The 20724-nt window shown below is 43.6% G+C and overlaps 2 protein-coding genes, 1 long non-coding RNA gene and 1 pseudogene across 3 annotated transcripts; 1 reads left to right on the forward strand and 3 right to left on the reverse strand.

Moving 5' to 3' along the window:
* The first annotated feature begins 148 nt into the window (after positions 1–148).
* On the forward strand, positions 149–3156 carry LOC116612518 (annotated as a pseudogene).
* On the reverse strand, positions 2167–8898 carry LOC5504914 (MAM and LDL-receptor class A domain-containing protein 1). The gene is made up of 6 exons (XM_001625741.3): positions 8745–8898; positions 8582–8674; positions 7510–7766; positions 7190–7298; positions 2503–2724; positions 2167–2297 (listed from the first exon to the last, which is right to left on the reverse strand). The coding sequence occupies exons 1-6, from the start codon at positions 8782–8784 to the stop codon at positions 2167–2169; spliced, it is 852 nt and encodes a 283-aa protein (XP_001625791.3). The 5' UTR covers positions 8785–8898.
* Positions 8899–9481: 583 nt separating this feature from the next.
* LOC116612515 (uncharacterized protein K02A2.6-like) lies at positions 9482–15869 on the reverse strand. Its single transcript, XM_032373285.2, has 4 exons — positions 14733–15869; positions 12651–14698; positions 9656–10409; positions 9482–9487 (listed from the first exon to the last, which is right to left on the reverse strand). Exons 1-4 carry the CDS (start codon positions 15867–15869, stop codon positions 9482–9484), a joined length of 3945 nt encoding a protein of 1314 aa, XP_032229176.2.
* Positions 15870–18348: 2479 nt separating this feature from the next.
* LOC125563204 lies at positions 18349–19695 on the reverse strand. The gene is made up of 2 exons (XR_007308219.1): positions 19339–19695; positions 18349–18464 (listed from the first exon to the last, which is right to left on the reverse strand). It is a non-coding gene; the product is annotated as an uncharacterized LOC125563204 (long non-coding RNA).
* Positions 19696–20724: the final 1029 nt, after the last annotated feature.

Raw genomic sequence — 20724 nt, forward strand, 5'->3', positions numbered from 1 at the left:
AAGAGAAATTGATATAAAAAAAATATCAGCCACGAGCTTGTACCAGTACCAACATCGATGTTAAACGACCATGGCAGCATGAGAATTTGCAAGGCAAAGTCCAACCTCAAGAGCCGGCTTGCGAAAGAGACCTCGTCACGTCTCCACCAGTCCCCAAATGCAGTTGTCCTCGATGGGTCGGCAATACTGTGGATTTTTCATTGGCCCGCGAAGGGAGTTGTCATGGATTATGTATACAACTTTAAGAAGTAGCTTGTGAAGCAGCTCGGGGATTCAGACGAATATCTTGTGTTTGATCGATACCTGGACTACTCCACGAAAAGTGTAACTCGTGCTGCCAGAACATTTGAAGGTGCAAGTAGAGTATTTCAGCTGTCTGAGAAGCCCCCCCCCCACCTCCTGCCTCCATACAAAGTGGTGCTGACTGTATCCAGTCAGACAAGTTGCAACTGATGTTTATAATTTGCAGCAACATCATCAATGACAAGAATTTCCACTATCTGCATACAGTCTATCACAAGCTTGTTATCACAGGTAAGGTAGTCTATAGATCCGTTCTTTGGCAGAATGTACTTCACATTATTTCAACTTTATTGCCTTTAATAAACAGGGTGTGATAGTGTACCTACTGAAATTCACCTTGGAATGGCAATATCGATGGCATCACTCTCAAATGATATGGCAACCATACACGAAGAGGCTGAAAATATCATCGTACAGGTAGATCCGAGTTTGTTAGACACAGTTAAGTTTCATAAAACTACAATCCGTGTCGTCTTAACTAGGTAATAATGTTTACGCTTTTATCTGATGGTAATGCTAATAGTTGATGCTATTTTTCTACAGCAAGCTATCAAGTACGCACGTGATTATTCGCAGTCATGCACAGTGGTCATCGCTGATGATACTGATGTGTTTGCCCTTCTCCTCTACCACTATCTTGGTGAGGATCTTTCATCGCTGATGTTTATTTTATCTCCCATACAACAAAGATCCATCGTCGATTTCAAGGCAACGGTACAAGAAAATAACAAGATCATCCTTTCCTTACTAGTAGCACACGCTTTGTCTGGCTGTGACACGGTTCCAGCTTATATTGGTATCGGAAAGGGCACTGTTTTGCGCACCCTAAAAGCGGCTCCCGACTCCCTTAGATCCATGGGATGTCCTCAAGCAACCATGCAAGAGGTGATCGGCAACGCAACGCAGTTCCTTGGCTCCTGCTACAGCAAAGATATGAAAGAAACAAGCATGTCGGGCTTCCGGTACAGGGTATGGGCGGCAAAGTTTGAAAAACAGCAAGTTCCACCCCGAAGATTGAGACACTACCACCTTCAACGGAGGCCTTTACAGAAAATGTCAAGCGTGCGCAGCTACAGACATGCGTTTGGAAGGCGGCTCTTAGCAGTGGCCCTCCATCTGTCGATCCGGTCAACTTTGGGTACACAAGGAATTTTCCATCCAAATCTTTACTACCTGTCACCGTCCCAGTCGATGTACCCCTGGTGCCAGATGAGGTAATAAAGCTTATCAAGTGTAACTGTGCATGTTCAAGTCCATGCAGAACCCAGAGATACAGTTGCAGTCGCCTGAAGTTACCTTGCACTCTTTTTTGCAATTGCAATGCCATGAATGAATGTTTGAACGAGCTAACGAAGACAGTACCAACTCGTCCTGATGTCAGGGATTAAATTGTTGTCTTTTCTAGGGGTATTCCTGAGTATAAATATATAAGAAACTGTTTGATACTCGGAAAGGAGTTGATAGCGAAGATACGGCTTAAAACAACCAAAATTAATGTGTTTTGGTGACAAATCGATGTTAGCATTACTGAATTATCCAAAGTAAAACATTTTAACGGGGAACATAACTAAACCTTCCATCCTTTGAGTCCCGTTCAAGTAAAGACGTTTACAAGGTCGTCCCTTTGGTTTGTCGTTTTGTCGTTCTTTAAGCGGATTTATAACGACATTTCGTTTTGGGTACCCTGTGGTTTTCTATGTTTTCCGGGACCCAACTTTCGCGGGGTTAGATACTCTGTTTGTTGTATTAAACAGATTCAATGCCTTTGGTACGGTTTTCACCCTTTTAGGGAATTTATCGCGATTTTTGAAATGTTTCGTTTTGGGTACCATGTGGTTTTTTAGGTATTTCCAATTTTTCGTTTTAACTTGTGATGCCCAATGATGTCAAATGGGCATCACTCGGAATATTGTTAGGGACCATCTCCTTATTTAGAATCCACAAAGAAACGTCGTATGGACGTAAGTGCAGGGTTCTTTGGTCTGGCAGCCGGACTAAAAAACAAAAACGCATCAAATACTAATTCCTGCGATATAACGTGGAAATTATCGACGTGCACACTTTTAAAACTATAAAAAAGCGAAAACATGATTGAATCAGACTCCCAAATATGGTATTCAATGTCCTAATAAGGGATTAAACAAACGAACAGAAGGGCAAAGAATGCTTTAAGTACAAGGTTACTTGAAATGAGCTCACCGCATCTGAGCTCATCGAGACCGTGCTCGCAATCTTTGACACCGTCACATAAATTGATTGACGGGACACATCGCCCGGAAGAACAAGTAAGTTCATTGGTGAAGCATTTGCACCCATCCTCGTCAGAACGATCCATGCAGTTATAATCACTATCACAGCGAGAGCTGCCGCTGATACAATGACCGCTGGCGCATTGAAACTCGTATGACGCACACTTGTAACCTAGAACAATTGAGAGTACACGAGTGCGTGTAAAAGGATTACTGAATAGCTTAATTCACGTACACAACTTTACAGAACTAACTACGCAACATGCCTCTGAATTTTTTTAGAGCAAAGTTTATTTACACCAATAACCGTCGCAGCGCCCATTCTCTCACCAAAGGACGGAGCCTCGTGCGTCTCTCTATTTAGTGGCTATTTAGTGGCCAGCGAGGTTGAGACGAGGCTCTGGCCTCTCGAAGAGCAATTTCGACTTTTGCTAGGTTCAGAATCTGAACTTGGTCGCTCATTGGCCAATTGATGTGTGGTCATGGAAACTAAGAAATTCTGACAGTTTTCTATTCACGCTGAATACATTAGAGCAGAGTATATAAGATTAGTGAATATGAATAAATTATCGAATTGCTCAACTGCAGCGAGGTGAACGGTAAATGCTTGGCCTGCTCTAAATTTATATCGTTGTTGTACCGTTTCGATTAATTTTGTTTTAACTTGTTTACCATCATCATTTTCTTGTTTCTATGAATACTGTTTCATTTAGATGGCTGAAGTCTAATATCTAGTAACGGTAGCTGATGTTGATGTTCTTCCGGGCGAGGAGCCGGTAGCCTATGTGCTCGGACAGGAGAAGAAACAAGACCACCCGCCGCAAGGCGGCCAAAGACCTAAGTCGTAAGAATAACCGAAGGATTTGGAGGCGATATAAGTTGGTTTCTCTTTTCTTCGTTCTGCGTTTGTCTTTTTAGAAATTTTCAAACACGGTTATTTTATTATGGACTCAGTCGCCGTGTGTACTTAATCGTGCCTCCTTCGATATTAATTTTCTCCTGTAAATGTTTATATGACAAGTGTATTATGAGCATCAATATTTCTTTCTTTTTGTGTCTGAGGGCTAGTTTAGTTGTCGTATTATACTTTATTATTAGTGTTGCAAGCCTTTGTGAACACACCAATGCGGAGACAAGAATTTTGCTTCGTAAATCTATGTATTGTATGGAAGGGACGAGAGTTCGTCACGTAAGCCTATGTACAGGCAGGACAAGAGTTCGTCACGCGAGTCTATGTACAGGCGGGACAAGAGTTCGTCACGCGAGTCTATGTACAGGCGGGGACAAGAGTTCGTCACGCGAGTCTATGTACAGGCGGGGACGAGAGTTCGTCATGCGAGTCTATGTACAGGCAGGACGAGAGTTCGTCACGCGAGGCTATGTACAGGCGGGGACGAGAGTTCGTCACGCGAGTCTATGTACAGGCGGGGACGAGAGTTCGTCACGCGAGGTTATGTTCAGGCGGGGACGAGAGTTCGTCACGCGAGGCTATGTACAGGTGGGGACGAGAGTTCGTCACGCCAGGCTATGTACAGGCGGGGACGAGAATTCGTCACGCAAGGCTATGTACAGGCGGGGACGAGAATTCGTCACGCAAGGCTATGTACAGGCGGGGACGAGAGTTCGTCACGCAGGGCTATGTACAGGCGGGGACGAGAGTTCGTCACGCAGGGCTATGTACAGGCGGGGACGAGAGTTCGTCACGCAAGGCTATGTACAGGCGGGGACGAAAGATCGTCACGCAAGGCTATGTACAGGCGGGGACGAGAGTTCGTCACGCAAGGCTATGCACAGGCGGGGACGAGAGTTCGTCGGACGAGGGTTCGTCACGCGATTTTATTTACAGGCGGGGACGAGAGTTCGTCACGCGAGTTAATGTAAAGGCGGGGACGACAGTTCGTCACGCGATTTTATTTACAGGCGGGGACGAGAGTTCGACACGCAAGACTAGTATATTGGGGGCGAGAGTTCGTCACGCAAGTTTATATATAATGAGGCGGAGGCAAGAGTTTATGTACAGTATGATCGGAACAAAAGTTTGTCACGCGAGTCTTTATAGTGCGGCGGAGCAAGAGTTTGTAATGTGAATTACGTGTAACGAGTTGAGGATTCTTAACTATTAAAGCGGAACGAAGGATCGTCGGGAAATGTAATTATTTTATATGCATCAAAGCCGGCGCAAGAGTTTGTCATGTGAATTTATGAAGCCTGGTATACCAGGGCGGGGACAAGTGCGTGTCAAGCAAATTCTTTGTATGAAGCGTGTAACCGACCAACATGGAGATGGGACAGGACAGAAACAGAACTTGCTCCTGTCCTGTCCCATCAAGCAATGCAAGCTATTTCATGTACGGGAAATAAGAATACGTACTGAGCTCCATCTCAGCTGCGATGCTAGCCATAGGGATCCCATGTTTGTCCGAAAGTAATATTATGATGTGCAACTCGACGCTGACCAGTTGATTGCTCTTTTGACGAATTAAGAGCCAGTAATGCCAAGGGCGGCAAGGTGTCATAAAAAGTTTAAAGGAGCAGATTACACCCAAAGCAATAAGGATAACACGAATTGAGTGGAATTGATAATACATGGCATGTAATCAACATAATTAAGCATGAGCTCAAGCCATATTATCTCATTTTAGTCTGTCTATGTACTTGTGTACTTCCTCCGGGTCCCAGAGGGGGGCGGCAGTTTTGAAACAGGCTACCTTAACAGCCCCTCAGTTGTACTGCGTCAAAACTGTCCTCCTCTGTGGGTCTGTACGGGGTTTTACAGGTAGTGAGGTATTGTTCTTTCTTTGTTTATTCCGCTTTAGAAGAGGTTGTAGTTTTGGGAGAAGGATAATTTTTTTTGATATGGCAGTATCTTCAAATAAGACACTTTTTGGGGTGAATGTAAAGGAAACCCTGTACCGACCCGCAGGGGGGTGACAGGAAACGACCAGTTGGTTGACCTGGCGACACGGGTAGAAAAAAAGGGGAAGTGATGGTTGATGTCGATAAATTGAATTTTAGAGATTCTGGCAATTTTGCTGTAGGACAACTCTTAAAGGAAATCCTAAGAACGAGATTGCTCACTGGTTGTTTTGAAGGAATTTGATTCTCCTCTACCCTGGCGCGAGGAGACACTTACAGATAGGTTTTGGATAAGATTATGCGCGCAGACGTATCTGTCCTGTTCGCGGAGTTGAGCATTATGTGGAGGTTGCTCTTGCAAATGTCAATAAATGACCTATTCAAGAGTGGCAGGATATTAACTCAAACGTTTTTTGTATGTGTTCCCTGCAGGCAATTCTTGAAAACGTCTTCCCGAGTAACGACGACCCGATCGGGTAATTTAGTTTTGGGGAGAAGAAAATATTAGAATATTAAAGAGGTTGGATGAGTATGATAAAGGGTTGTCATGAATGCGCGCAATGCACTTACTGGCGTCGATGGATTCCCTGTTAAAGATATTTAGGTTTGGGAAATAGGGAACCCATCGACATGTGTTAAGTCAGTGGGAGTGCACATAGTGCACGGTTGCCGGGAGCCAAATTTATCCCCAATCTTAATACGATGCGACAATGGGTGCAGTGTAGAATAGGTTACTATTGTATTTTCGCTTCAAGTTCAAAAGGTCAAAACCGGTTTTTAATTCTTATTGTTCGCAATAACAAACATCTAAACGAACGAAGTAGACGAGCGATAGATTATTTTGATCGTAATTTTAATAGTGCTCAGTTCGAAGTAGTTACAAAATTTACCAGTATTAAAAATGTAAAGTTTGTTCAAGAGGAGTCTCTTTACGAGTTAATCAAGCGGCGAGATGTCTTCTCTGTGCTGCCGACTGGCTACGGGAAATCGCTGATTTTCCGAGCTTATTCCCGGCGTTTGCTCTCGTCTCAACGATATTTGATTCAACTATCCCAAGCAAGCGATTGTCTTTGATAGACTTGTTCCTAGGATAACTGCGAGCTAATCCGATATTTTCTCCTCCTTGAAGCGCTTTCCCGAGAAAATGTTGTATTCCCCACCTCCTATGGGCATATTCTTGTCACTAACTCTACAGTAATGATCCCATGGGTATTCAGATGAATGTTGTTGTTTTTAAATCGGGTGTTCATGCGCTTTTCATACTCGTGAATTCGATTCCCGAGCGAAGAGATGTTTACATCCAAGGTAGCACCACGAGAAACTGACACATGCTAATCACAAAACGTTAACATGGAAGTGAGGCGGAAGTCGAAATAGCGCTTTGAGAGGCCAGTGCCTCATCTCAACCTCGCTGGCCACTGAATAGAGAGACGCTCGAGGCTCTGGGACCAGGGTACGTTTTTTATTAAATGCGTTATTATGTCATGTACAGCGCAATCTTTTGGATATTTGTTTTTTGGGAGAAGAAGCGGTGATGCTGATCATGATGGTGGTGATGTTCAAAATATCTGATATTTATATAGAGCGCTTATTATGCAGTATCAACCACGCTATAAGCGCTTTACATTGAAACCCCCTAATGCTTGAGGAACTCAAGCATCTAGTTGTTCCACAAACATCCAACAAGTCAAATCTAGGGAAGAGAAAGAGAGAGATACTAAGAGGATGATGATTATAATGATGACGACGATGTTGATGATGACGATGATGTTGATACTTACCAGGCGCAGCATACACTGGGCTTGTGGTGCAATTCTCTGTTGTGATCATGATGTCGTCTATCGCTATAGCAACTGATCCATTAGTTGATGAGACACCCAGGAACTCTACCTAAACACGTGACAATTGAAAACACTTGGCCACTGATATAAGTCACCATTGAAACAAGTGGAGTGCTATTATTATGAAAAAAAAACAAAGCTTATTGCATTTTAAATGCTGCCATGATTTTTTTTCTCAATGGCTTAAGAACCACACTCAAACGAAAATTTACTTGTCTAACAGGTCTTCAATTAACTTATTTAACCTGTCTTCAAAATACCTTTGTATCCTGTTCCGCATCCAATGGTACACTTCCTGGTAACCACTCAATACCATGGTAACCACTGAGCTTCCATAATAACCGGGGCTGGATCGTAGTAGAATTAAGATATAATTGTATCTCTGACGAGCCCTCGATTTGTGGCATGAGATAACTGAATCGGACGCATAGGCCAGAGACACGGTGAAAAGGCTTCCATTCCAAGATCGGGCTCTCAAGTCGGCTTTCAACAGGTTCAGAAATATATGCGTAGGGTCCTTAAAAAACCAAATTGGATTTTAGGATGGGGGGGGGGGGGGGTTAAGCTTCTGCTGTTAGAGTGCAACAGGCCCTACCTTTGCCACAAACATGATCATTTCTATGGCGCAAACTGACATTGAGAGACATGATAAAATCCGCTTCAAATATGACTAAATTTTCTCGTCAGTGTGCAAATACGGACTGCTCCACAAAGTTTACAATCATGTTGAGTGTTGATTAAGGGCCGTCAACACGGCCGATTTTAACTTGGCAAGTTTTAACTCGACAAAATCACTTTTACAAAAGCAGGCGTGTTTGCTTTTACTTGACAAGTTTACTTCCCAAGTGCACAAGGTTGATCGTGTAGACGCTCAACAAGTTTTACATGAAAAAGTTTATCCGTTGAAAGGCCCCCTTTTCCTATGCTTGAAGACTTTAAAAAAAGCTGCTATTGCTGTTGTTGCTGCCACGGTCTGTCTCTTCGTCAGAGGCACCATTTTGTGTTGGCAAGCTTTGTTATTTTTTGGATCGCCGCTGTTTAAAGGCATTACCGGCTCATCGCACGGAAACTTGTCAAGTAAAAGTTGCTCGTGTGGACAGCACGTCTACACGTACGTACAAGTAAAGCTTGTCAAAAAAAATTTGCCCCTGTAGACGAGCCTTTAGTGTATAAGCACTGTCAATGAAGATGGAGGCAGCGTCAACTGCGGTTCTTGTACGTTCCCAAATACAGGACAAAGTTTAAAACAATAAATTCTAGGACCACAGTTTTAGGAATATAAACAGGGCTGAAAGCATATATTTTTTTCTTTAAAATTGTTAATATTTTTACCTTTATGAAGCTTTCTGAAGAAACCTATTTTCCAGCCGATTTGAAACCATTCTTGAAGGCCATCCCCAAAAGTGAGATTTTGTAGACAAGCAACTAAGAACAAATATGGAATTGGTGGGGAACCATTGATAAAATTAATTAGAATAAATTCACTTATTTTTACCTGTAACCCGAATCTCGCCAACCTGCTTCTTTGTTACCATGACAGCGCTCTCGTTCACAAAGGAGTAGGCAACCTTAATAATGAATGAAATTTACAATTGAGCATGTAGCCAGGATTTGTTAAAAGGGGGGGATGTGCACTCAGAGATGCATGGAAAAAGGATTTGCAGTTTTCGGTTGAAGGCGGGTATTCGTACCAAAGCACCTGGCGTGGGTGGGTGGGTGGTGGTGGGAGGGGGGGGGGGGTTGTTAGGTGGATAGATAATCTGGAAGGGGGGAAAATGTGGAACATATGTGACGGCGTGGAATGGCAAGAATGGGGATGACAAAAAAAATTTATAGAGTTACAAAATGGAAAGGTGGGATATTTCTTAGAGCTCTTTGAAATGTAAAGCAACCTTACGTGTATTCTAGCACAAGGTTTATCATCAGGAGGTAAGACCAGGTACTAGTTTTATCTCTACAAGCCTGTTTCGTGGTTGCCCACTCATCATTAGATTTATTAAGAATATATTACTACCATCACTTATATACTATCTATGTATAAAATTAACATAAAAATAGGGCGCGAAATTTGAATGGCTGTTATGATAAAATTGAATAGTTCAGCTGTTGCATAACAAGGCTTTGTTCCTGTGGCGGCACAAAGACACTAGCTCGTTACGCTTGTTTAAAGTTGATAGCTTGGGTTGGCGGATAACGATAAGTTTTTCTTTGAGGCAGAGGTTACTTCTTTTGCTAGAACTGTTGTAGGTGGAGTGAGATTTTCCATGAAATAAAGTGTTCTATGTCGTTGTCTTTAAGGCTCCATATGTACTTGCTTAGTTCGGTCGAGTTTCTGTGTTTAGCGTGTCGGAATGAGGCGGTGTGGTTTCTATATCTTGTCTTGAATTCGTTCTCGGTTAGTCCTACGTAGGTTTCGGAGGTGTTGTTGTCCTTTCTTGTTACAGTAGCTTGGTAGGTAACAGATGATTGGAGGCAGTTTCCGTCAAGGGGGCACGCGTTCTTTTGTCTGCAGTTGCATGTTTTGTTATGGGCGGTGGCGAGGGAGGTAGGGGCGTCTTCGGTTGTTATTGATGGGGCGATTATGCGTTTGTTGTGGCTGTCAATTATCTGCTTGGTGTTGCTCATGCAGCTATAACTGATTTTGATTGTGTTCCGGTTGAAGATTTTTCTGAGTTTTTGGTCTTTAGGGAAGGGCTTGTCTATGAGTGAGAGGAATCTGTGGCCGATGTTGGTGATTGTGTTCTTGCTTAAAGGGGGGTTGTACCAGATGATGTTGTTGCGCTGGCGGTTCTTGCGTTTGCTTGTGGTGTTTGGTTTGTAGTGCAGCGTGTAGTTATATCCACTTTCGTCGAGTGCTTTCTGGTATGGCGGGGCGGCATGTTCGAATGTTTCTTTGTCTGATGATAGTGTAGATAAGCGTTTGTTGATACTGGCAGGGATATTTTTTGTGACGGTAGGTGGGTGGTTGCTCTCGCGGTGGACGTACTGTAGTGGGGCGTTCGGTTTGGTGAAAGGCTGGTAGGTGTTGCGGTTCAGGTCGAATGTGACGTCTAGGAAGTTGACTACTCGCTTGTTGGCTTCTATGGTAATTCGCAGTCCGTTGTTGTTGAAGATGTGGCATAGTTCTTTCTTGATGTTTTCTGTGTTTTTAGGTGTGGCGCTTGTGATAAGAAAATATCAAAAAAGAACTGCCGCATCTTCAACAACAACGGACTGCGAATTACCTTTATATGTAGGAACCTTTTGTTTAGCTGTCACAATCTGGTGGAAAGACAAAAGGTATATCTATCTATATATATTTCTTGGATAGGACAATATATCGGGAAACGACAAGCATTTGTACAGCCTAACTGCAGAAAGTCTTGCAAGTATCTTAATGTCGATCATTCAGGACTCTCCTCAGATCAAAATGAAGCAATGTCCGATGTTTTCTGGGATGAATGAGTTTTCTTGATAGAAATGTATTATCATAAAAATATCTGATTTGTGCCCTATTTAGTACGCCATTACTAGATCTCCTATTTAATATATAGATTTAGGCACTGCCTAAAAGCGGAGCCAGCTTTATTTGCCACTCTAAACTAAGGCTTTGTCCCCATCCCAACCCCCCCTCTCCCCAACCACTAAAAATACTAAACATCAGCGAGAGACACACCCAGGGATATAACAACAGGATTCTGCACTTTGACTATGTTCCAGGTTTCCCAACTCCTAAAATGAGCCCTATCTAAAATGCATAAAAATGCATGGCTTATTAACTTTTACCTTTTCTATTATTATAAAATTATTCTCTCCGAATCCCCCTAGAGAATACCGTGAACAATGACACCATTAGTAGTTTTTATTGTCAGTACCCAGGATACTATTTGCATTAAGAGGGATTTGTGCTCTTTATGTAGAGTTAAACTTGATAGACAATTGATACCGAAAAATATATTTATAATTTGCCATATAAACAGATCTTAATACTACTACAAGAGAGAATCTACAAAAAAAATAATTCTTTGGGTTCAGGACCTTTAGAAAAAGGGACCCTCGAGTTTATATGAGATCCTTGAATCCTTGAAAGAGATGAGTTGATATTATATTTTGTTTCCAAACTGTCTTATCCAGTTTATAAGGGGAACTATCCTGAAATAAAAAATCATGACTGAGTTTACACAGTACTATAGTAGATAGACAATACTATAGTAGATAGTAGTGCATAATTTAAGGTATTTAAGCAAGGGGGAATGTTAGGCTATGGATGGCTGGTTGTACTTGGTAATAGACGAAGTAGCTGGTTGCTGGCAGGTAATATATAAAGTAGTATGACTATAGATTTACAAAGAGTGGGATATTACAGACAACAATTTCATATTCTTTTTTGCACTTGTTACAAATCTATAATCAAACTAAAGGGCCCAAATCTATAATCAAACTAAAATACCCAAAATTACATACCCCATAACTCCAAGGTTGAAAACTTTCAAACCCCTAAAATAAATGATCCTCAATTCCTAATCGTTTTTATACATTTTTACCAATTAACTCATTAGATACTAAAAACATTTTTTTGATAAATGAAATCCTTTTTCTCTTATCCATCTTCCATCTTATATGTTTAGCAAACATCCATATATTTTGAAATCCTTTTTATACATTTTTACCAATTAACTCATTAGATACTAAAAAAATTTTTGATAAATGAAATCCTTTTTCTCTTAATCCATCTTTCATCTCTAGCAAACATCCATATATTTTGAAATACAATATTCCAACCCCTCTCCCCTGTCATTACTACATATGAGTAACTCTCTTGAACCATGCTCATGAATACGTAAAACCTAATCAGCCATGAATAGAGCCAAGCCATTGAACAAATCCATAGAACAATTTAGAAGAAAAAAAAACACAACCTTTTATTTACCCCTAAGCTTACATACATTCTTTTTTTAAAGATACAGAATATACTGGCATCTGAAATAGTTTAAGGGTTAACGAGGACAGATGCCAGAAAAATAGGTACAATGTGCAATAGGTCAGGACACACCACACTAAGACTATGTATGTTGAGTATGTAGGAAGGTGTGAATGAACCTTTATTTAGCATATAATCAACGAGCCTGTTCATACAGCTGGAGAACACTCTGGCCGGCTAAGTAACCGCGCTCCCGCACAGGGTACCCAACATGTGGTACACAACATATATGACATCCCCCCCTCTTCTAAGGAAGCTGTTGGGTCGGGGGTAGCCTAACTAACGAAGTAACGTGTCCGATTATAAGTTCAGCCTGTCTGGCGCTATGCCCTTGTTCGCGCGTGACGACCTCCTAGGCATGTCTGGCTCTCCCGCATCCATGGGAACGTCCTCACTGATCGTCGGTGGATTTTGTTGCTTGTTGTTTGAGGGGGATTTAACGTTTCTGTAGCGTCGCCATCTCCGTCTGTGCAGCTGAGTGGCTCAGCTGCTGGCGTGGTCATCGGAAGTAGCTGGTGATCTCGGTGAGACATGCTATCTTGACAAGGAGGTGCGGTTCTTTCGCAGAGCTGGTCTGCATGACGTCGAACGTGTTGTTGGGGGAACTTGTCTGGCTGTACTTCGTACATCACATTCCCGATCTTTGTTGTTACGCACCCTGGGGACCATTTCCCACCAGAGACGCTGAAGTCTCGATACCATACCTTGTGGCCAATGGTAAAGCATCGTGACGGTTGTGATAGTGCAGGTGCCGTCTTAGGAGATGCTGGTCTGTATGGCGACAACAAATCTAAACGTGTGCGCAGGTTTCTTCCCAACATCAGTTTGGCCGGTGTTTGCTGGGTAGTTGCATAAGAGGTGTTGCGCTGTTTCAAGAGGAAGTTGGCAATGATCTGCGATGGAGGACCCTGCCCGGCTTCGTATGCCAACTTGAAGGTTTGGACGAATCTTTCAGCCTGGCCGTTGCTCTTTGGGCGGTACGGTGCTGTAGTGGTGTGTTTAACGCTGTTCTGCTTCATGAGCTTGTCGAAAGCTTCTGAAGTGAATTGTGGGCCATTGTCACTGACTACGTGAATGGGTAGCCCGAAACGTGCAAAAAGATCATGAAGAACCTTGATGGTTGCCGGAGCTGTAGTCGTGCGCATGGGAACTATTTTCAGCCATTTGGAGTAAGCGTCCACAACAACTAGAAAATGTATCCCATCCACGGGTCCGGCAAAGTCAATGTGTATCCTCTCCCATGGTGCTTGTGGGTATGCCCATGGGTGGTACTGCGATGGGGGTGCATACCGTGTGGCGTTGCACGGTCCACAACTCTTCGCCAGGTCCTCAATGTCCTTATCTATTCCTGGCCACCATATGTGGCCACGGGCAAACTCCTTCATCTTGACAATTCCTAAATGACCCTCGTGCAGTTCGTCGAGAGTGCGTGCTCTCAGTGCGCTCGGATTGACAACGCGATGGCCTCGAATGACACATCCCTCGTGAAGAGATAGTTCGGGTGCACACGTCAGGAACGGCTTCACATTGTCGCTCGGGGTCGTGCGAGGAAATCCGTTCAGCACATAATCGTGTACTTCGTGAAGCAAGGGGTCAGCCGCCGTGTGCTCTCTTATGTCATCTGCTGTGACGGGAAGACGATCCATCTGTTCCACTTGGTATAAATCGGCGAGGTCAAAATACCCATCCTTGGGAGCCTTGTGTTGGGGGAGGCGAGAAAGAGCATCTGCGTTGGAGTGGTCATTAGATGACCTGTATTGGATATCATACGAGTATGCCGATAACTTGGTGGCCCATCGTTGCATGCGCATGGCTGCTATGGGAGGGATTCCTCTCTTGGGGCTCAGTATGGCCATGAGCGGCTGGTGGTCCGTTCTGAGGGCGAAGTTGCGTCCGTAGAGGTAGATATGGAATCTGGTAACGCCAAAGACTATGGAGAGGGCTTCTTTTTCGATCTGTGCGTAGTTCTTCTCGCTGCTGTTCATTGTTCGCGAGGCAAACGCGATGGGACGCTCAGTTCCATCGGGGATTTGGTGCGACAGAACAGCACCCAGGCCGTATGCCGACGCATCACAGTCGAGTATGATTGGGAGATCTGGGTTATAGGGTACCAGCACGTCGTCAACTGTGATCATTGACTTGACATTGGTGAAAGCTTTCTGGCATTTGGCACTCCAGCACCACTTGGTGTCCTTCTTCAGCAGTTGATGAAGAGGTTGTAAGACCTGTGATAGGTTGGGTAGGAACTTCTGGTGGTAGTTTACCAGGCCTAAGAAGGCACGGAGCTGGGTTACATCCTGAGGTGATGGTGCCGTCTTGATGGCTTCTACCTTGTCACTCGTGGGGTGGATTCCGTCTTTGTCGATGACGTGGCCGAGGTATTTCAGTGATGGCTGCATGAATTCGCACTTCTCTCGTTGTGCTGTGAGACCGTTGGCGTGTAGGCGTCGCAAAACTTCTTCCAGGTTTGTGTTCTTCGCTGTCTCTTCCTGTCACCAGGATGTCGTCTTGGTAACACAGTACTTGTGGAAGGTCCTTGAAAATTCTGTCCATCTGTCGCTGGAAAATCGCCGCTGAGGACGCTACGCCAAATGGAAGTCGATTGCAGGCGTACAATCCTTTGTGAGTGGTCAGGGTTGTGAACTGTTTAGCAGAGTCGTCGAGTGGTATCTGGGAGTATGCTTTGGTGAGGTCTAACTTAGAAAAGAAAGACCCACCGTTCATTGTTTCTTGCAGATCATCTAGGGTTGGAAGGGGATAGGAATCGGCCACTAGCTCATGGTTTAACGTGACCTTGAAATCCCAGCATAGGCGTATACCACCAAATTTCTCCACCACCTGGACAACAGGTGTTGCCCATTCGCTATTGGGGATAGGAGAGATTATCCCCTGTTTTTCTAAGTTCTCTAGTTCTGTTTCCACCTGGTGCCGGATGGCAAAAGGAACTGTGCGGTGCTTTTGGTGTACTGGAGTTGCCCCATCACGGACGTGTAGCTGCGCAGCATATCCCTTGAGACAGCCTAGTTCGTCGCTGAAAACATCTTGATACTGCTCTGTGAGGTCTGACAGTGCAGTGTTCTTGCCTTGAACCAACTTGATTGATGGCCAATCGAGTTTGAATAGGCGCAGCCAAGAGCGACCAAAGAGTGCAACCCTAGGTCCATCCACGACATACATCTTTGCGTCACAGCATTGGTCGTTATAACTAATGTTCGCGCTGACCACACTCATAGGGACTATTATCTCATTACCATACGTGCGAAGTTTTACTTTAGCGGGTTTGAGATGTAGGTGTTTGCATGTACTCTCGTAAACATTGCGCGGGATGATTGACACTGACGAACCCGTGTCCAGTTCCATGCTAACCGGGGACCCTTCAATGTTGACTTGTACTAGAATAGGGGGACTGGTTGTATCACATTTGAAAATGTGTAAGCACTGGATCTCATCTTCCTCCCCCTCTGAGATTTTCTGCTCTACGCAGTGGGTGGGTTTGTTCTTGCTTGGGGTGTTCTTTTTGCGATTGGTACTGGACATGCAGATATCAGAAATATGCCCGCGCTTGTTGCATATGCGGCAAATAGCATTGTAGAACTTACAGTCCCTGCGCGCGTGTGTGTTTTTGCCACAGCTCATACATTTCTGTGGGGTTTGCTCCATTTTGAAAACGCGGGTCTGATGTGACCGGGCAGATTCGGGGGTCTGGGCTCCAGTCTCAGGGATTGTGTGTGCTTGGTGCAATGCATTGGCACCTTTCCCTGCCTGTTACATTGCTTTGGCGATGGTGACTGCTTTTTCTAGGGTTAAATCGCGCTCGCACAGCAATTTCTTAGAAATAGATTCATTTGCTAACAAACAAATCGATCGCGGAGGGCCCGGGGAAGAAATTCCCCAAAATTACAATGTTCAGTCATTTGTTTCAATGAGGCCACAAATGCGTCGATATCTTCGCCAAGCGCTTGATTTCTTTGGTGGAATTTGTAACGCTCTGCAATTTTGAGCGGGGGTGGTGATAAATGACCCACAAGAATTTCTATGATATCTTGGTATGTTTTTTCCTTGGGTTTTCTGGGTGAGGTCAGACCTCGTAACAGATTGTAGGTTTTGGGACCGATTAAACTAAGTAGCGAGGCTGTCTTTTTGTCTTCATTTATGTTGTTAGCATCAAAGAATAGCTCTAACCGTTCAACGTAACAAGTGAATGTTTCTGTGGCTTCGTCAAACGGCTGCATGTTGCCTATCGTATGACTGGCAGCCATCCTGAATTCCGTAAGATTTGATCGAGGAGTAAATGCAGGAATTGCAGTGTTTACTTACGATCCTTTGGTCGTTGAGTCCTTCACCAGCTCGTCGCCAGTTGATGAGTATGTAGGAAGGTGTGAATGAACCTTTATTTAGCAACTATTCAACGAGCCTGTTCATACAGCTGGAGAACACTCTGGCCGGCTAAGTAACCGCGCTCCCGCACAGGGTACCCAACGTGTGGTACACAACATATATGACAATCTACATTTGCTAATGACAGTTCATGCCAGCAATGTGTTGTTACCTATGGTTCATTTGCAATAACAGTAAGTAACTTTCAAGTACAGAAGAACTCTGGTCTTCAAGCATCATAATGTGTAGTTCTAGAAAATATCCATACCCCCCTCCCTTGAGGGGATTGGGAATTATGAGGGGGTGGGGGGTTCAAACGCCCAGGAATTTCCACGGTGGAGGGGGGTTAAATGCCCTTTTTCCTTAACAGTTACTGCTTTTATTTTTTTTTTCAGGGAGTTGGAAATTCCAGAGGGGAGGGGTCATACCTCCGCTCCCCTCAGTAGGGGGGTATGGATATTATCTGGAACTACACAATATGAATTTTTAATATAATTTATAATGTAATAATAAATCCTAGAGCTAATATAGCAGGGATGGCTGCAAAATTGATATATGACTGCTTCTTTACTAAGGGAAAATATAATAAAATAAGGTTGTATCTTCTCTATGTTCTTTTGTCTGTATATATGTATTTTTGAGATTTTGAATGGCTTATAATGTTAAATTTATTGGATTCATACTAATGTAAAAGTCTTTACACGGTACCAATAAACTAATCTGTCTGTCTGTCCGTCTGTCCGTCTGTCCGTCTGCCCGTCTGTCCGTCTGTCCGTCTGTCCGTCTGTCCGTCTGTCCGTCTGTCCGTCTGTCCGTCTGTCCGTCTGTCCGTCTGTCCGTCTGTCCGTCTGTCCGTCTGTCCGTCTGTCCGTCTGTCCGTCTGTCCGTCTGTCCGTCTGTCCGTCTGTCCGTCTGTCCGTCTGTCCGTCTGTCCGTCTGTCCGTCTGTCCGTCTGTCCGTCTGTCCGTCTGTCCGTCTGTCCGTCTGTCCGTCTGTCCGTCTGTCCGTCTGTCCGTCTGTCCGTCTGTCCGTCTGTCCGTCTGTCCGTCTGTCCGTCTGTCCGTCTGTCCGTCTGTCCGTCTGTCCGTCTGTCCGTCTGTCCGTCTGTCCGTCTGTCCGTCTGTCCGTCTGTCCGTCTGTCCGTCTGTCCGTCTGTCCGTCTGTCCGTCTGTCCGTCTGTCCGTCTGTCCGTCTGTCCGTCTGTCCGTCTGTCCGTCTGTCCGTCTGTCCGTCTGTCCGTCTGTCCGTCTGTCCGTCTGTCCGTCTGTCCGTCTGTCCGTCTGTCCGTCTGTCCGTCTGTCCGTCTGTCCGTCTGTCCGTCTGTCCGTCTGTCCGTCTGTCCGTCTGTCCGTCTGTCCGTCTGTCCGTCTGTCCGTCTGTCCGTCTGTCCGTCTGTCCGTCTGTCCGTCTGTCCGTCTGTCCGTCTGTCCGTCTGTCCGTCTGTCCGTCTGTCCGTCTGTCCGTCTGTCCGTCTGTCCGTCTGTCCGTCTGTCCGTCTGTCCGTCTGTCCGTCTGTCCGTCTGTCCGTCTGTCCGTCTGTCCGTCTGTCCGTCTGTCCGTCTGTCCGTCTGTCCGTCTGTCCGTCTGTCCGTCTGTCCGTCTGTCCGTCTGTCCGTCTGTCCGTCTGTCTGTCTGTCTGTCTGTCTGTCTGTCTGTCTGTCTGTCTGTCAATTTTGTTGACAGTTTAAGACTTTTATTCATTCAGATTTTAGGGAAGTATCAACACCGCAAGAGCATATTATGTTGGCTATAGTAAAAGGAATGAGGGTTGATTGAATATAATTATACTAAAAATAAAAGAATATGAAAAACATTCATTTACATTTGCTTTCAGCCAGCCTACATAATGAATCTGGGTTAATTCCTTGCTTTATTCACCTGAAAAAAAAAAAGATATCCTTGTCATCATTTCATATCCATACCAGCTATAAAGATATCCTTGTATTTCATAGCTATACCAGCTATATTATTTCATGTACCTAGGCAAGCACTTTTTATCAAATAACAGCTTGGTATAAAAGAGACAAGAAAACAAAAACGAAGTAAAAATAGAGAAATTAAATTTCAATTAGGATTTTTTTAGAGAAGTGATAGAAACACATTTAAGAGCATAAGTATCTTGAAAATAAGATGAAAACTAGAGAGAAAGAATTACTTTTTGGATGTATTAAACTATTGATTGCGAATCTGTTGTGTTATCTCGAAAACATTCGCTTGTTACTGAATGTAAATAGCCGGATATACTGTAGTTCTGGATGGATTATACCAAACAGTACATCATTTCTCCAATGCAATTGAGCATTTTTAGCCGCTAAACTCCTCCTTACCTTAGCAATATAGGCTTTATTTGAAAAAGGAAGACTTTTGAGAAGTTTTTCACGATTCACACAGACAATCACAGAAATAGAAAGCCAATAAACTGCTTGCAACCAATCAGCGTTCGAAGATTTTCTTTTTTAGCTAATCAAAATCACGGTTGGTGATAAATCAATGATAAGCGGCAAAATTGTGTTCAAAAGTTGTGTTCACAATATGAAGCTACGGCCATAAAACGTTTTGTTTTGGCGACAACAATATTAAAGCAAAAAAAACTTGAGAAATATAAGAAAATATAACGGAAACTGCTGATTTAATTTATACGGTCTCTTACATTGAATTCAAATTATCGTGCGGAACAAACTTGTGTTTTCTTCTTGCCGAGGTATGAGGTATTGAGGTATTCTCTTATTAAATAATAATGTAATAACATTACCTTTCTGTTTTGAATTTGCTTCGTGACATCTTGATGAGAATAGTAATGTAAAGCCTCTTTATAGTCCTCTGCTGCTACAATTGAAGAAGAACTCGACGGGAGGCATTCACTCCCGGAACACTTGAGGGTAGATTTTACTTTCGGTTCGTACGCAGGCTTCTCAGTTTCTTCAGAAAAAAATCTTTCCCTCGACCACAATCAGCCCATTTGAATCCGTATATTTTCTCATTGAATATTATTTTCTAGCTTCCCTTTTTTTCTGTGAACAGACGAACTTTGAAGCAATAAAGTGAGACGGTAAAAACACGTAAAAGCCGTGAGACCGAGTGGGGCCTGGGAGTTGCATGATTGACTGGATGGATTGTGACACCACAAAGTACCTGCGCGATGACCACAAAAACCAAGTCGCATAGCTATACCATATTTCTATACCTATATATGGGGCTCCGCTATTATACCAATACTTGATGTCCTACCATTACTCGATGCCCTATTTATTATACCAGCATACTTGGTGTCCTTTTTATTATACCTTCAGTTGATGTCCTATTTATTAAACCATCACTTGATGTCCTACTATGTTCTATTGTTATGTCTCACCTCTAGTGGATATATGCCCGGTTGAACAACAGCCTCTAAGGTGGTCATAAACACTATATCCTTGCATGTGAAACGCAGACCATCGCTCACCAAAAGCGCTTTTCCAAAAGCTAGGAATTCCACTTTCATTGTACATTGAGGACAGTAAATCCCAACGCAACAGAATTTGTATTTTGCTGCAAAATAAAGCGTTAAACCATTGTTACTGCTGTGGTCGCTTTTATTGTCGCTGTTGTTGTTGTTGTTATCATAATTGCTGCTGCTGCTGCTGCTGCTGCTGCTGCTGCTGCTGCTGCTGCTATTTTTGTTCCTGTTCTTATCATTATTTCTGCTGCTGTTGTTGCCGCTGTCGCTATTACGGCGCCCTATGCTTTTTTACTTTGTTGTTTAACGTGCATTTTTGTTTGTGGAATTGCTGCTTCATCACCAGAGCTGCTCATGTACTCAAGGGTCAGGAATGAATAATTTAAAGAATGCCAATCAGCGCAACAAATAATATAGGATATCATTAATAAGATTAAACGTTATCGGGATTTTGGGCATGGTTTTCTAGATATGGAAGTGAGATGCAAAATTGCCAATAGAAAGTTTAGGCGGACTTTTTTTTGTTAAATCCTGATCTTCACGAACTTTCGATGTTACTGCTGTGGCATCTTTACTGCGAGCTTTCGTAAATAATTTCCAATTTCCTCGTTAACATCAGTCAGACAACGAAATTATACTTTGTGCGGTGTTGGCCAATGAATAACGCTTCAAGGATTTTGAATGACGGAAGCCAGAGGGTAA

This window comes from Nematostella vectensis, chromosome 5, assembly GCF_932526225.1.
Source record: "Nematostella vectensis chromosome 5, jaNemVect1.1, whole genome shotgun sequence".
Classification (NCBI taxonomy): Eukaryota; Metazoa; Cnidaria; class Anthozoa; order Actiniaria; family Edwardsiidae; genus Nematostella; species Nematostella vectensis.